Source organism: Sminthopsis crassicaudata, chromosome 3 (genome assembly GCF_048593235.1).
Source record: "Sminthopsis crassicaudata isolate SCR6 chromosome 3, ASM4859323v1, whole genome shotgun sequence".
In the NCBI taxonomy this organism is placed as follows: domain Eukaryota; kingdom Metazoa; phylum Chordata; class Mammalia; order Dasyuromorphia; family Dasyuridae; genus Sminthopsis; species Sminthopsis crassicaudata.
In genome coordinates, this window is record NC_133619.1 from 615072746 (window position 1) to 615089468 (window position 16723).

At 41.6% G+C, this 16723-nt stretch overlaps 2 protein-coding genes across 2 annotated transcripts in view; one reads left to right on the forward strand and one right to left on the reverse strand.

Annotated features, from left to right (window-relative positions):
* LOC141564084 (protein-arginine deiminase type-1-like) overlaps positions 1 to 16723 on the reverse strand; it is a 386771-nt gene that overhangs the window by 184968 nt on the left and 185080 nt on the right. The window lies entirely within an intron of this gene.
* PADI2 (peptidyl arginine deiminase 2) overlaps positions 1 to 16723 on the forward strand; it is a 63306-nt gene that overhangs the window by 5837 nt on the left and 40746 nt on the right. The window contains exons 2-3 of the mRNA XM_074306101.1: positions 8341 to 8524; positions 9154 to 9226. Of these exons, the coding sequence (XP_074162202.1) occupies positions 8341 to 8524; positions 9154 to 9226 (257 nt within the window). The remainder of the gene's footprint in view (positions 1 to 8340; positions 8525 to 9153; positions 9227 to 16723) is intronic.

The following is a 16723-nucleotide window of genomic DNA, read 5'->3' on the forward strand; positions in this document are numbered from 1 at the left end:
ATCTTTAGCTCTAGAATCAGAATCCTCTGAAAGATCAATAGGTACTACTCCTTATCTCCATCATAGACTATACAAAACTGTCCAATAGAGTGATCTTTTAACCTTTGCCTAAACATTTTCCCAATAGTTGACTCTAATTTCTTTTTTATCCTCAATGATATTTTATTTTTTTCAAAGATATGTAAAGATAGTTTTCAATATTCATTTTTATAAGACTTTGTGTTCCAAATTTTTCCATCTCTCTCCCTTACCTCCCTCCACTCCAAGGCACCAAGCAATCCAGTAAAGGTCATATATATATATATATATGTATGTATATGTATATGTATATGTATATGTATATGTATATATATATATATATATATATGCAGTTCTTTTAAACTTATTTCCATATATGTCATGTTCTGAAAGAAAAAATCAGACCAAAGAGAAAAAACCACATGCAAGAAAAAGACGAACAAAAAGTGGAAATACTATGCTTTGATCTACATTCAGTCTCCATAGTTCTCTCTCTGGATGTGAATGCCATTTTTCAGTTGACCCTATGTTCTTAACTAGCTTCCCCCCTCCCTTTCTCTCTTTTAGTATCTAGAGCTTAGCCATCATTTAGGTTTAGTTATTTAATTCTATAGATGATAAAACAAGAGTCCCAAGAGATCACCAAATTTAGAACTGGGAGAGACCTAAGAGATTGTTTCATACAATCCCATCGCAGTGCCTTTACCCAGACTGTCCCCCATGCCTGGAATGTCCTCACTCCTTCTTGGAACCCTCCATTCCTTCCAAGCTCAGCTCAAATTTGCCCTCCTACACATCAGTCAATCAAAAGCCATTCATTAAGTGCCCACTGTCCTGAGCACAAGAGATGCTTTTGGAGGCAAAAGAAATTATGTATAGACAGTCTATAGACAAGATGAAAGGGAACCAATCAACAGAAGAAAGGCACTAAAATTAACAGAGATTGGAAATGGATCCGTGTGGTAGGAAGAGGGATTTTATTTATTTGTGAGACAATCTGGATTAAGTTACTTATTCAAAGATATTCTGCTAGTGTCAAGTGTCTGAGGTCAGATTTGAACTCAGATCCTCCTCTAAACTGTCTATCCACTGTGCTATCTAGGTGCCCTGGAAAAGGAGATTTTAGCTGGGACTTAAAGGAAGTTATGAATTCAGAAGCCAGCAATAATGAAGTCTTGCTTTGATTTCCCAGACTGGCCCTTGCCAGCTAGTAGGGCCTCCCGTCCAAAATTACCTGGAATTTATTTTGCATACAATTTGCATATGTCAAATATGTGTTATCTGCCTGCATGGATTATAAACTCCTTAAAGATCAGGATTTTTTTTTTTTTTTGTCTTTGGGTAGTACAGGACCTACAGTAGATATTTTAAATGCTTAAATGCTGATTTATCATGATGGGATACCCTTTTGATTTTTACAAACATCTTGTAAGATAGGAAGTATTAATATTAAAATCCCTATTTTACAGATGTGAAGACTGAGGTGTAGAAAAGCTTAATCACTTGCTCAAGGTTATATAGTTAGTAAGTTTCTGAGCTAGGATTCAAATCCAGATCTTTTGCTCTTTATATTTGGCACTCTTCCCACCAGGCAATAACCCTAACTGCCCATTCAAAGTGCTATTTTAGGATTATTAATCAGTTTGGGATTATCTGTGCTGTCTTTGCTCACAATATGTGGCTGGTGCCATGAGCTGAGAAATATCTGTATTTGGAGTTGTCTGTCCTCCCCACTCCCATTCCCCCCACTCTCACCCCACCACGCAGGGCACACATATAGGCCAGCCACTGTAGGGGCACAGAGAAGATTGTTCTGAGCTGGAGCTAAGCCCGGCCACCCCCGCCTTCCCGGAGCCTGTCAGAGCTCATGGGGAGCTCAGTCCCAAGGCGTGATCAGATGGGTCCCATAAATCAGGGTAACACCCCTGCATGTCTAGCCCTAAAAAGGCTGGCTTCTGCCAGGAGTGGCTCTGGAGACAGGTGTCCAGCTGCATTGCCAAGGTCCAAAGGGAAGAGGCTACCTTTGAAAGACAGGAGATTAGGCTGGACCAAAACCTAGTCTACTTCATACCCACAGGGACTCCTTTTTTTCCCTAGTGGCTGTGGCTAGTGAGAAGAGAAGGGACAAGGCAGCCGAAGATGAGGCAGCTTTGTGTAGGACAGAGGTCTCTGGCCTGTTGAGGAGCTTGAAGCCAGAGACAGAAGGATCTTGCCCAGATCACACACAGAACAAAGGGGCAAAGTTGGGACTAAAACCCAAGCATTATATCCTCTGGATGCTCATCCATGATTACTTCACATTCTTTATCTCATTTCTGGAAATAAGGGAGGGACAAGACTGACAAGCCCCATCTTACAGATAAGAAAACTCTAGAGCACCCAGAGATAGGAGAAAGGGTGAGTCATTTCTGAGATGAGGATAACAGGAATAAAGACTTAAAGAGAAAAGGAATCTTAGGTCAAATAACCACTAAGCAAAAGAGTGGGGATTTGAACCCAAGTCCTCTGACTCCAAACCCAGTGGTCTTTCCACGAAACCATACTGTCCTCCTGAAGAAAAATCATTAGAGATTCTTAACTTACTTAGAACAGAAGGAGAATTTGACAGAAAATCATAGTAAAAATCTTGGATTTGAAGTCCAAGGATCAAAGTTCAAATCCAGCCTCAGACACATAATAGCCATGTAAGTCATTTAAGCTATCTCTGCCTCAATTTCTTCACCTGTAAAATAAGACAATTGGTCTCAAGATTCCTATGATCTCTAAATCTCCAACCTTCTGATCCTGGTTCTTTCACTGAGTACCTTGAGCAAATATTTTAATTTTTTATTAAAGCTTTTTATTTTCAAAACATATGCATGGATAATTATTCAACATTGACCCTTGCAAAACCTTCCCTCCTCCCCCTCCTCTAGATGGCAAGTAATCCAATATATGTTAAATATGGTTAAAAAATATGTTAAATCCAATAAATGTATACATATTTATACAATTATCTTGCCGCACCAGAAAAATCAGGTCAAAAAGGGGAAAACCGAGAAAGAAAATGTGAGCAAACAACAATAAAAAAGTGAAAATTCTATGTTGTGGTCCACACTCAGTTCCCATAGTCGTCTCTCTGGGTGCAGATGGCTCTCTTCATCACAAGACCATTGGAACAGGATGGAGGGGGAGGCATCCTTAAAACAAACAAACAAACAAAAACAGAAAAGAATATAAGGGAACTCAGAAAGCAGACTAGCACAGAGTAACAGGACAGCTTGGAAAGTTACAGGTTGAACTTACAGAAAAAGAAAAGTAAGTCACATCATAGAGACCTGTAGTATCATGGACAAGTTGTTCTACTGTATATAAGAAAGTGTACTCTTTATACGGTGAGTGGCACAAGGCCCTGCCTACTGCGGTTCTCTGGGGTTACTGTGACCCTGGCCAGCTTCTTGCCCACAGGCTCAAGAGACAAGTAGGAAACAAGCACTGTTACCCTTGTAAACACCAGCAGCATCTGCCCCCTCCAAGGATGCCAGTGGGGTCCCTTGTTTTCACACTAGGCAGATGATCAGGAAACCGTGATCACTTTCCTCCACCTCCCCTTTTCTTCCCAGGCTGCCAGGAGAGGATGGCTTTAATGAGGCTCAAGGCAGATGGTGTGATTAAAGTGAGCTCTGTGCCAACCAAGGCTGGTACCTCGGGCCCTAGGCTAACTCCTTGAGAGAAAGTTAGGAAACTAGACTATCATTCTCAGGTGTGGAGGAACCTGAAGAGGTTAAGGAGGGATGCTAGAAGTTGTATGGGATTTAATGCAACTCATTGTTATGTCCTAACTGGAGCCCCAGAGGCCTTAGTCTACACTTTAGCAAGCTCAACCAGTATGGCAGTCTCCCATGTTGATTTTTTTCCTTCCAAAACCCTATTCAAAACTCCCTCTGGGCAACCTTCTTTGACCCCTCCTAACTCAGGTCATCCAAGGAATTCTCTTAACACTTATCAAATTATGTCAACTGCTTAACTTAGAAACTGGCTAGGAACTCCTGGAGGTTAGGGGCTCCCTAAGTCTGTCTGGCAAGATGTTGCCCAAGATCAATGACTGTGTCTCCATTGGAATGGAAGATTCATGAGAACCGAGAGTGGACCTTCTTCACCTCCGTATCCCTACAATGTCTAGTCTGAATACTATTCAACTTTAAGATCTCATCATAAGATCTTCTGGTCTTCCTTTATTCTCTTACACCAGAGATCTATGAACCTCTGGGTATCTTTTAATGTCTCAATAACTATATTTGAAAATCATTGGATTTTTTTTAATCTTATGTATTTTATCTGATGCCTTTAAAAATATGAGTGATGAGATAATCACAAGATTATGGGGAATGAGGGGATGTTCAGAATTCCTATTTTATGCTCTTTTAATTTTTTAATTTTATTTTTAATTTATAAACTAAAACAAGTATTTCCATGATATAGGACAATAAAAAAGATGACTACATATGAAACTGCAAATCCGCCCTGAACAACTGTGTATAACTTGCTATTCCTTTCAAAAAATAAGACAAAATGATGTATATTTCATTTTTTTCTTCCTTCTCCCCCCCAGATTTGGCTACCATTAGACACAAAATATATGTGTGTGAATATATATTTTTACATATATATATATATGTATATGTATACACATATATATGTTTGTGCATATATATGCATGTATTTGTGTCTAATGGTAACCATTTATATATGTAAAGGTAGCATGTGCACATATATACATACATATATAATGGTAGCCTTATTATATATACTTTTATTATTATTATTATTATTATAAAGCCTTATTATATATACTTCTATTATTATTATTATAAAGCATTATTATATATACTTCTATTATTATTATTATAAAGCCTTATTATATATACTTCTATTATTATTATTATAAAGCATTATTATATATACTTCTATTATTATTATTATAAAGCCTTATTATATATACTTCTTTTATTATTATTATTATTATTTATTACATATACTTCTATTTATCAATTCTTTCTCTGGACATAGATAGCATCTTTATATGTCCTTGATGTTTAATTTAGGAATTAATATAGTTAAAATAATTTATTTGCTCAAAATCATTCTTAAAACAATATTGCTGTATTATACAGGCTCTCTTGGTTCTGCTCATTTCAGTCTTCATTATTTCACATCCTATTTTTAAAATCACACCTGCCCTTCCCCATCCTCTGATCCCTCCATATCTGCTTTGCAAGAGGACCTTTGCAACATGACTAGCCTGTGAACCCTAAAGATAGCCCCTCAATAAGGGCATCTGTCCTTGGCACAGATGGCACCAACTGGGAAGCCCCTAGGCTAGGAACAATAGGCTCCTTTGTTGTTTGGATTTGGATCCGGCTCTTAGAATAGCTGTTTTCTCAAGCTTGGTGCCTAGGGAGATAGGGTAGGGGCCTGTGGTATAAGGCTGAGACATTAACTCTTAAAGTCCTATCTGGGCAGAGGGACAGTGGAATTAATGATGAGGATAATGGTGTCATAGAATAATAATGATGATGATAACTGAAATTTCCATTACATTTTAAAGTTTATAAAACACTTAAATAGATTAACTTTATAATGATCCTGTAAAGTAGGAATTATAGGCATTTTACAGACAGGAAAACTGAGACTCAGAAACAAAGTGACTTGCGTGTGGACACAGAGGACAAATTCCAGAGAAATATTTGACATCTAGGTCTCCCTGCTTCCAAAGTCTGAAAGAAAGGGGAGAAGGAGAAAATAAATAGGAACCTAATGGGCTTCTCTCAGGATGTTTGTACTTTGGGAGTCACCTGGAATCCAGGGTCTGATCCCTACCTTTACATGTCCAGAAACTTGAATTTTATCATATTTACCCAAAGGATATTGACTTTGAAAAATCAAGATTATGTTACTCAAATCCACAGGGAAAAAAATGGAGTCAACAATCGGAGAATCTGAGTTTTACTTAAAATCCGTCCCCAATTAGCCCTCAGTTTCCTCATTGGTAAAAATGAGGAGACTCAAGTAAGTGATGGCTAGGCTTCTTCCATCTTTGTTCCAAGATCCTCCCAATCTCGGGCATTCTCTGCTGTAAAGTCCTTCCAGTTCTAACAGTCCAGGATTCCATCAGACTTATTCATGGGCCCGATTGCCAATTTAATCATTTGCGATGGGGTCATAACTTTTCAGTAATGAGGATTGCTGCAATCTGTCACATATAGTGTTTCTCTCCCCATAGAGCACTAGATAAACACTGACTCATTCTTCCCTGGATTTCCTTTTCCTAGCCCCCCCCCCCCCCCAGGAAGATTCTTAATAGGTGTTTGTTGATTGACGAGACCCTCTGCCGCCTCCACTTTCCCCTCCCTTTCCTCAAACCCGGTTACATTCTTTCTGTCTGATGCAACATAGTAGCTTTCTTTAGAATAGTTACATTTTAAATTATACACTTGCTTAAATTAAGGATCTTGGGCAGCTAGGTGGTGCAGTGGATGGAGCACCAGCCCTGAAATCAGGAGGACCCGAGTTCAAATCTGGCCTCAGACACAACCCTTCTTAGCTGTGTGATCCTGGGCAAGTCACTTGACCCCAATTGCTTCAGCCAAAATAATAATAATAATAATAATAATAATAATAATAATAATAATAATAAGGATATTTCAGGAAACACTCTGACCTTCAGGAAGAGAATGCCTGATCTCCCTAGAAACTCGTTCAAGAATCTCCAGGGACAGAAGGCTGATCTTAAACCTTTCTTTTCTAAACTCCTCAAATTCCGAGAGGATCTCCTATTAGTAATACACCAACGATAGTAATAGAGCTGGAAGAGCCCTTCATTTTAGGACTCTTAGAACATAGAGTATTTGAGCTGGGTTGTTGTTTGTCTTTCTTTCTTGAGGAGAACCATGATATCAGGAAAGTGATGCTATAACTTAAAAGTGAATTGGATTTAAGTGAGATTGGGCTGTGCAAAGTCACCAGCCTCACTTTCTCCTCCAGAACCATCTGGATCCAGTGGCCAGATATAGATCAGGACACTGGAGATGGCCCTGGATGCAATGGAAGACCTTGGCCTTTGTAAACTAAGATCTTTCCCAGGTTTCAGTTTGATTGAGGTAACCACCCATTTAGTGATAAAGACTAAGTCAAAAATGAGTCAAAGAATGGCCTCTTTTACCCAGTTCAAAAAAATTCAGTCGGAGGGCAAGAGGTCTCAGAGATGACCTAGTGTAGATCTTATATTACAAAGAAAGACATGAGACCCGGGGGGGTGGGGGTGGGAATGTGACCCATCCAAGGTCACCCAGTGAAGTAGCAATGATTCCCTTTGTTTGACACTCACCCTTACCTCCGTCTTTAAAGCCAGCAGCTTAGTGCCCTTTTCAGAAACCCGGAATGGCATGTTGGTGTTTTGCTAACAAAGCCCAAGTGAGGCCCACATAATTCCCTGTGATCCCTTGTCCAAATTTAGCCTCATAAGGCACGCAAAAAACCCAGGTCCCAGCCCCAGAGACAGGTCTTTTGTAAGCCTGAAAAATCAATAGAGTTTGTCTTTGGGGACTGCTGCCTACTTTCCCTCCTCCCTCCCCTTCAGGGCTCTCCCTTCCCTGGACAACCGTCTCCAGAAGGCAGATCCCAAGGATAAGATGAACTGATTCTCACCAAGATGGCAGTGACTAATAATGGCCCAGTGAGACTCCCCCTTCCCTGGTGTCCACATGCTTATTAAAGTCAGCCTAGAGGAAAGGCATTGTAAATGTTGGTACGTCAGATGATAGAGACAGATCAGAGGCAATGTGATTCAGGGGTCCCTTCTTGGTATTGATACATATTCTTCTTACTAACCTCAAGAAAGTGTATTGACTTGTGACTTCTGGTAAACCAGTTCCATTTTGTGGACTTCAGATTCCTCATCTATAAAATGAGCCAATTTGATTAAATGATTTCTAAGGGCCTTCCTGGCTCTGACATCCTGGGCTCTGAGGACCCTCCCAGCTCTGACAGTCTGTGTTCTAAGGGCCCTCCCAGCTCTGACATCCCGGGTTCTAAGGGTTCTCCCAGCTCTGACATCCTGAATTCTAAGGGCCTCCAAGTCCTGACATTCTATCTTTAGTCCTAACACTTTCTGTTCTAAGTTTCCTCTCAGTCGTACTATTCTCTATTCCCTATTCTCAAGGCCCTTCCATCTCTGATCTTGCATAGGACAAATCTCATTCTAGTTCTAAGAATCTAGATTTCTCTAAGAATCTAGTACCATATGAGAGCCTCTCCATAACCCAAGTCTTTTCCCTTTTGCAGTGCAGCCCCTGCTGATGCCAAAACCTTCAGCCTGAAACACACAGATGCTGTGCAGGTAGAGGCAGTGATTGATGGGCAGGCTGAGGAGGCCACAGCCAATGGCAAACAGCGATGGGCCCTCTCTCCCAGCACCATTCTCCGTCTCAGCATGAACCAGCCCAGCACAGATGTCAGCAGCGATAAGGTACAGGAACGTGGAGGGTTGGGTTTTAGGCAGGAAGGGAAGATGGGCATCCACCAGAGCAGCGATAGGAAGGGGGAAGGTTGAAAGAACTATGTCAGCTCTCTGTGAGCAAAAGCCTTTACTGAGAGCTTAAAAATGGTGGCAGGGCTGGGGGAGATCTGTCCTTTGCTTAACCTAGAGTTTCATAGTACAAACAAATGCATGATGGGAGAGAGAACTGGCTTGATAGGCTAAAAATTGGAGGTTTGAACAATGTTCTTTTTTTTTTTTTCTTTGTATGTACAAGATATATGCATGGGTAATTTTCCAGCATTGACAATTGCAAAATCTTTTGTTCCAATTTTTCCCCTCCTTCCCCCCACTCCCTCTCCCAGATGGCAGGTAGACCAATACATGTTAAATAGGTTAAAGTATAAGTTAAATACAATATATGTATACATGTCCATACAATTGTTTTGCTGCACAAGAAGAATCAGACTTTGAAACAGTGTACAATTAGCCTATGAAGGAAATCAAAAATGCAGGTGGACAAAAGTAGAGGACTGGGAATTCTATGTAGTGTTGAACAATGTTCTGAAATATCATCAACTACCTTCTTTCTTTTTCCTTCTCCCACTATGGATCCCCAGGTGACTGTCAACTATTATGCAGAGGAAAGCAATACTCCCATTGATCAAGCTGGTCTTTTCCTCACAGCTATTGGTAAGTAACAACCAATATTGCAGAGCTCCTTGCCTTTCCCTTCTAGGAGGGGTCTTAAACATGGAACATCAGAATAGAGAATATTAGAGCTGGTAGGGGTCATAAAATATTAATCTTAGAACATAAAATGGCAGAAGTGGAAGGGAACCTTAGAACAAATAATGTCAAAGCCAGGAGGATCATGTCTGAGAGGACAAGTCTGAGAGGAAACCCAGAATGTCAGCTGGAAGAGATTCTGAATATAGAACATCTGATATGGAAAGGAAGCTAGAATAAAGAATTCAGAACTGGGAGCACCCTTAGAACACAGAATGTCATATTGGAAAGAGACCTTAGAACACAGAATGTCAAAACGGGAAAGGTGTGATGACCACATTAGCTCCCTGGATATCTTAGAATCAGCTGGAGTCAGGATAAGCAAAAGTCCTTGGTCTTTATTCTTGGTCTTTAGAGGTAGAAGTGAAGGGAATGGATACGCAGGATCTCCTCAACCTCTCCTCTTCATCTCCTGCCCAGAAGTGATTCTGGCTAGTCTTACTCTATCCCCTAGTCCCTCCCACAATTCTCTGTATACACCAAACAATTGGGCCAGTACAGGATAGTGGGAAGGGCCATTTTCCAAGCATATTCCTATAGAGTATTGTCCAATCGATAATTAGCCTTAAGTGCTCAATTGTCCAACCTCAGTGCATTAACTCAAGAGTTTCAGCCCTTTATAGAAAGGGGCCTTAGAACAGGGTACATCAAAGTTGAGAGGACCCTTAGAATATAGAATGCTGACCCCGGAAAGAGACTTTGAAACAGAGAATGTCAGATCTGGATGGGTTCTTAGAATAAAGAATGTCAGAACTGGGAAAAGACCTTAGAACAGAGAACATCTGATTTGGGAAGACCCTTAGAACAGAGAATGTCAGAACTGGAAAGTTCTTTAGAACAGAATCCATATAAGTTCAGAAGATACTTAGAACACACAAGTTCCTCAGTGGAAGCATAGAAGCAAGCACACAGCCTTGTTTCATTCCATTGGTGACTGGGAAAGCTCAAAAGCATTGCCTATTATCCAGAACCCAGGCAAGCAGGCCATCGTGAAACTGATGTACTGTACCAATGAACTTCTCTGGACAACCAAATTTTGACATAATTTTCCATAAGCCTTTATGACTGACAGTATCAAAGGGGCTGGTCAGATCCACAGATATTGTATACTGACCTCTGCGCTGCTCCTGGCAGTTTTCCTGAAGTTGTCAGGCAGTGGACACCATATCAACTGTTCCTCGGCTCCTTCTGAAGCTGCACTGACTCTCAGGTAGATGACCTTTTTCTAGATGTGAGGTCAGCCTATTAAGGAGGACTCTGGCAAGAATCTTGCCAGCAATGACTAAGAGAGAGAGACTGCCTGCGATTATCACAGGACAATCTATTCCTTTTACTTTTAGAAAGAGGACAATGGAGGCATCCTACAGGCATAATTTCCTCTTGGAAACTTGGAACTTAACGTGGAAAGTTTTAGTCAGCTTTTTTATGAGCAATGGACCCCACCGCCTTGAAATCTTAGGGGGAATAGAATCAGCACCTGTGCTTTATCACTCAAAAGCAAGCTAATGGCATTCAAAAACCTCTAATTCCGTTTGAATTGTCTTAAGAAGATTCTGAGGATCACCTGGCAGGATCAGATACCAGATGCAGAGGTCCTTTCTTGAGCTAAATTGTCAAGCATTCTCTACCGCAGAGAGCACAACTCCCTTGGTCTGGGCACCTTGTTCAAAAGCCAAATGTATTCTTGCCAAAAAAAAAAAAAAAGTATTTTATGGAGATAACTCACAAAGGGCAAGGACTTACAAGGTGATCAGAAAAAGTGACACAAGGACATTCTCAAGGTCCCTCTTAAGAACTTCAGCATTGATTGTGTGACATGGGAAACACTGGCACATGACCACTCACGTGACATGCCCTCACCAGAGAAGGTGATGTGCTCTAGGAGCAAAGCAGAAGAAACCTGAGATGTGCAAAGTTAGAGAAACTACCCCAAATGTACATAGGGACTATTTGTATCCAACCTGTGGTAGAGCACTCCGAGCTCATACTGGTCTGACCAGCCATAGTCAGACACACTGTAATTCGACTCTGACAGTGATATCATTTTGGTCCTCTTCAAGAATGAAACACAATAACCAGCCGTGGAAAGACATCTTAAAGCAGAGTGTTGAAGCTGGTAGGATCTTAAGAACAGAGAATGTCAGAACTAGAAAGAGAGCTTAGAGAACATCAGAGCTGGGAGGACCCCGAGAACAGAGAATGTCAGAACTAAAAAAGCACCTTAGAGAACATCAGAGCTGGGAGGACCCCGAGAACAGAGAATGTCAGAACTAGAAAGAGAGCTTAGAGAACATCAGAGCTGGGAGGATCCTGAGAACAGAGAATGTCAGAACTAGAAAGAGAGCTTAGAGAACATCAGAGGTAGGAGGACCTCAAGAATAGAGAATGTCAGAACTGAAAAGGCTTCTTAGAAGAGAAAATATAAAAGTTAGGAGGATCCTCACAACCTGAATTGTTTGAATGTAGAATGTCACATTGGAATGGAACCATTTGCTCCAACCCCCTCGTTTTTTAGTTGAAAGATTATTCAAGGTCACTCATTGAGGTAATGCCAGCTAACACCAAATCAGATTTGGCACAGGCGGCTTTTCTACACAGTTCTCATGAATAATGCAGACTCACCAGGGGATAGAAGGAGTGCCCAGAGATCCTTGGCTCTGTGCTCTGATGCCCAGGGCATTCTGCCAAGGCTCCCACAAAGACTCCCCTGAATGAAACCCCCCAAAGATTTCAAGCTCCTAATGCTACACACTGTGGGGAGACAGAAAGAGGAGGGGCTTAGGTGAACACAGAAACAGAAGTGGCCAACCCAGAGGTCTGAGGGAGTGGAACCAGAGCTCCCAGGATGGTAGCCATCAGAGCTGCAGCGATCAACTCAATGGGCATTGGGACTGAACTGTCTCAAGTAACATCCCCTAACTCACCCTTTCAGAAACATAATCTTCCTGTGACCCTGTTCTGACCAGAACTGGGAAGAGCTCTGTCAGGGGACACAGGAAACAGACTTGGGCTATGTGGCCTATGGGAGGGGAAAGGAAGCACAACCTGGGGAAAGAGGTACAGGGACACAAATTTCAGCTTAAAATCAAGAAAAACAGCACAGTTATGGTGTGGGCTGTGCCCTGAGATCATATTAATAAGAGCTCACATTTCTAGAACATTTTAAAGTTTAGAAAAACATTTTCCTCAAATAGCTCCATGACGTAGGTTATGTACAGATTTTTATGTCCACCTTACAGATGTAGAAACTGAGACTCAGAGAAGTCACTTGGGTCATGAATCTGAAATTGGCAAGGACCTCAGAGGCCATCTAGTCCATTCTATTATTTTTATATTTAGTAAAACTGAGGTTCAAGAAAACTAAATGTTTGGCCCATGGTCATAGGTAGTAAGTGATAAGACTGTGTGACTCTGAGCAAGCCATTTCACCCTGTTTGCCTCAGTTTCTCCATCTGTAAAATGAACTGGAGGAGGAAATGGTAAACTACTCCAGTATCTTTGATAAGAAAAACCCAAATGGGATCGCACAGAGTTGGACACAATTGAATAACCACAAACCTAGAGTCCGGAGGCCCTGTTCTTTCTACTGAATCCTGCTGAAGAAGGATTATCTAGGTAGCAAAGTTTAGAGGCAGGATTTGAATCTGGACCCACTGGTTCCAGACCACTGGTCTTCTGTTCCCACACGCTTCTTGTTGTTAGGTGTTCCAACAGCTTATCTGACCCTTTGTGAAGAGAAATGCGGAATGGAAAAATAAATGGTCCTTGTCCTGGACAGAGACAATCATCATCTTCCAGCTATGAGAATCTATAGGTTGTAATGTCTCCCTGCATGAATTCCTAAGGAGACAGTTTGGGGAATCCGTTTCTATTAACCAGCAAGAGGGCAAGAGACATTGAATGCACTAAGACACAGGAGAAAAAAAAGCTGGATTCAGGGGCTCTGCATTCAAATTCCGACCTGATACCAGCATGTGGCTGGGGCAATTCCTCTTCTATAAAGGAATGGGGTTTAGACTAAGTGGCTTGAAACTCCTTCTAAATCTGGGGTGCTAGAGTCCCAAATCCCAACCACCTCCTGCCTCCTTGGTCTTTTCTGCTATTCCAGAAGAAGCTTTGAGTCCCTATTTGGGGGAAAGGCTTGGAAGAAAGGTGAGGAAGTAAGAGAATGGAACTGTGAAGAAGTAATGACTTTGTTACCTAGATGGTTCTCAAGTCAACTAGAAAAGAGGCAGAAGCAAGAATCCAATAAATAGGACATGCTAGAGTGTATAAGCCCCCAGTCACCTTCTAGAATATGACCTGGAAGCTATATGTATAGGGGAAAGAATCCTGAATTTAGAACCAAGACACTGAGGCCTCCTAATACCTCAAATTGCATCTTGGTTCCTTATTGTGTGTCTTCTAGCACATTATTTCACCTTTCTTGATTTCATTTGCTTCATCCATAAAATGGGCATATTTGTACTCCCCTTCTCAACAGTACTTGAGCAAATAAGATGAGAGTATTAAAATTTCCCAGATGCTCTTAGAAGGCAAGGAACGTAGAATTTTTTTTCTGGATCCCCCATAGTACTTACCATTGTAGCAAAATACAGCAGATCTTTAATGAGTGCTGATTGATTGATCAGTTCTTTTTTTTTCCTTTTGTCCAAACCTGGGATTTCACAGCTCTAAAGAACCCCTCCCCCAATGCAGATTGGCAACTTGGTTAAAACTTGAGGTCTTTGCCTTTCTTTGTATCCCTGCTGCTTCGCCTGGCACAGGGAAAGGGCTTAATAAATATTTGTTGACTTACTAAAGGCTCTCTCAAAGAGATGAATTTCTCATTCAAATAGTGCTGAATTTGGTAAAATAAATAAATGAACAATTTTAAAACAGCTTAGAAAATTAATCCAGGATGTGGAGTTCAATGAAGTACCAAGGTGCCCACAGCCACTATGTGTCCCTTGAGGGATTTAAAGCCAGGTATTCCTGACTCTAAAGCCAACTTTTCACCCACCCTCCTACACCATGTTGCTCCTTAGTCCTATTTTACAGCTAAGAAAACTGAGGCTCAGAGTGGTCAGTATTGGGATGTATGGTCTGGTTTTCCTACTATTTAACATTCTCTTTTGTTAGAACAGGGTTATCTCTACCAGGGTCTGAGTGAAGGGACAAAAGTATGTTAAGTAACAACCTTCCCCCACAGCATTCCCCCAGTTATCCTACTGAAGACAACCTGGGAATACACAGAAGGTAATGTATAGTCTGAGAGGAAACAATATAATGTAGAAGAGGATCATGGGGTCATAGGTTACAGTGGGAAGAAATCCCAGGGTCCTCTAGCCCAATGGCTTCATTTTACAAATGGGGAAACTGAGGCCCTAATTGGTTACAGCTTGTTGAAGATCACTTATTAATAAGTGTCTGACTGACTTAAGAGTCCAGGTCTTCTGCCTCTGAAGTCAAAGCTCTTTTCAGCTTGCCACATGGGAGCTTTGCCTTGGTCCCCTTGGGGGAAGGGACTTCTAGGCTATTAGTATGATCTCTGCCCCCAAAGTCCAGGGCCCAGCTGGTAGTCCCAGAGGTAGCATTGAGAATGGAGAACTGTGCTCTTTCACCTGGAATGATAGTTGCCAGGCCTTCTTTCTACCCCAGGAAGCTAGAGAGCTGGGCGCCTGGCCATGTTGGGAGGTGGGAGGACTGTGGTAGATGTTACCACCTTGAGTTCTGAGGCCAAGGAGAGGAGAGAGGGGCCCAAGGAAGGCATGCAGCAGCAACCTCTCCACCCCCACATTACCCTGAACCCAATCCCCTTGACATTTCCCTTTAATCTGCCTACCACTGGTGGGTGTACCACCTGACACCTTGGGACTATTCTGGGGAGCTGACCTAGGAGCCAGAGCCTTTGGAAAATATCTCCCTGGGCTGGGAGGCCCCAATGCCAGATTCCCCCAGCAATTCCTACCACCACCTCCAACAGAAGAAAGAGAGAGAGAGAGAGAGAGAGAGAGAGAGAGAGAGAGAGAGAGAGAGAGAGAGAGAGAGAGAGAGAGAGAGAGAGAGAGAACAAGGAAGAGGGAGAGGAGAATAGAAGCAAAAGATGGTGGGAACTTCCAGGGAGGTGAAACTGGTATGTCCTTCCATAATAAGTCAATCCCTGATGAGGAGAGTTAAAGAAGTCACAGAATAGTAGTGCTAGAATAGTATTAAATAGCATTAAATCCCATCTCATATACTTAATAGCCGTGTGACGTTGGAAAAATTGCTTAAGTCTTCTGAGCCTCCGTTTCTTCATCTGTAAAATGAGGGGGGTGAACTCTAAGATCCCTTCCAACCCTGAATCTATGACCCTATGATTGTGTACACTGGAAAGATGGTCCACCAAGACCAAATCATTGGGGAAGGAGTTATAATGGGATGCCTGATGTGGGATGGGAAGAAGAATACATAAACTGATAGGATTGGGTTAACGAACTATATAAAACAAACCCAATATAATCATAATAACAATGTGTATTTCTATAGTGATTTGCTCCTAAGCAGTCTCAAAGTTTGGGGATGGGGAAAGTATCCCCATTTTACAGATGAGAAAAATGAAGCTAATGAGGAAAGACTTGACCATGGTCACACTACTAAAATCAAGGCTTCAAACTCGAATCTCCTGCCTTCAAATACAGCTCTCCTTCCATTGCTACATAATTAGGCTTTAATGAAAGCACAGAGCCTCAGATTTGGAAGGATGGAGAAGAGGTGGAACCAGCAGAATGGAGAGAGACATTGCTACCCAATCCATCCCAGAATGCAAATCTCCATGACAACATAGTCACCCAATCAATTATGGTCATCTTGGCTTTCCTTGAAAATCTCTAGGAAAGGGAAATCCTAGGGCCTGGCCTGACCCATTTTGCTCTTGGGTAGATCTAATAACAAGGGAGGAAGTTTTTCCTTAAGCTAAGGCTAAATCATCCCTTCTGCAGTTCTCTCCTGGCCCGCCCCATCATTACTCCTTATCCCGCTCTCTGGGGCCAAGAAAAATAAGTCTAATTTTGCTTTCATATATGACAGTCCTGGAAAACTTTGAACACAGCTAGCCATGAGGACTGGAGCTCTGGACATTAAGTTTTATTTCATGCAATAAGGACAGTTGGGAAGCTGCACTGTGGGGCATAGACCAGTAGCTTGGGACTCACCAGGCCTATGTTTGATTCTCGGCCCAGTCACCTCCTAAACATTTGATCTTAGCTAATGAATTTCAATTGTCCTATCAAAGAACATTGATTAAGCACCTATTCTATGGCCTAAGGTTCTAGGGAAAAGAAAGACAAAAATAAATGTCGTTCCTCAGGGAGCTTACAATCTAGCTGGAGAAGACAGCCTGCACATAGAGAGTTTAGATACAAACCTGACAGAAAAGAT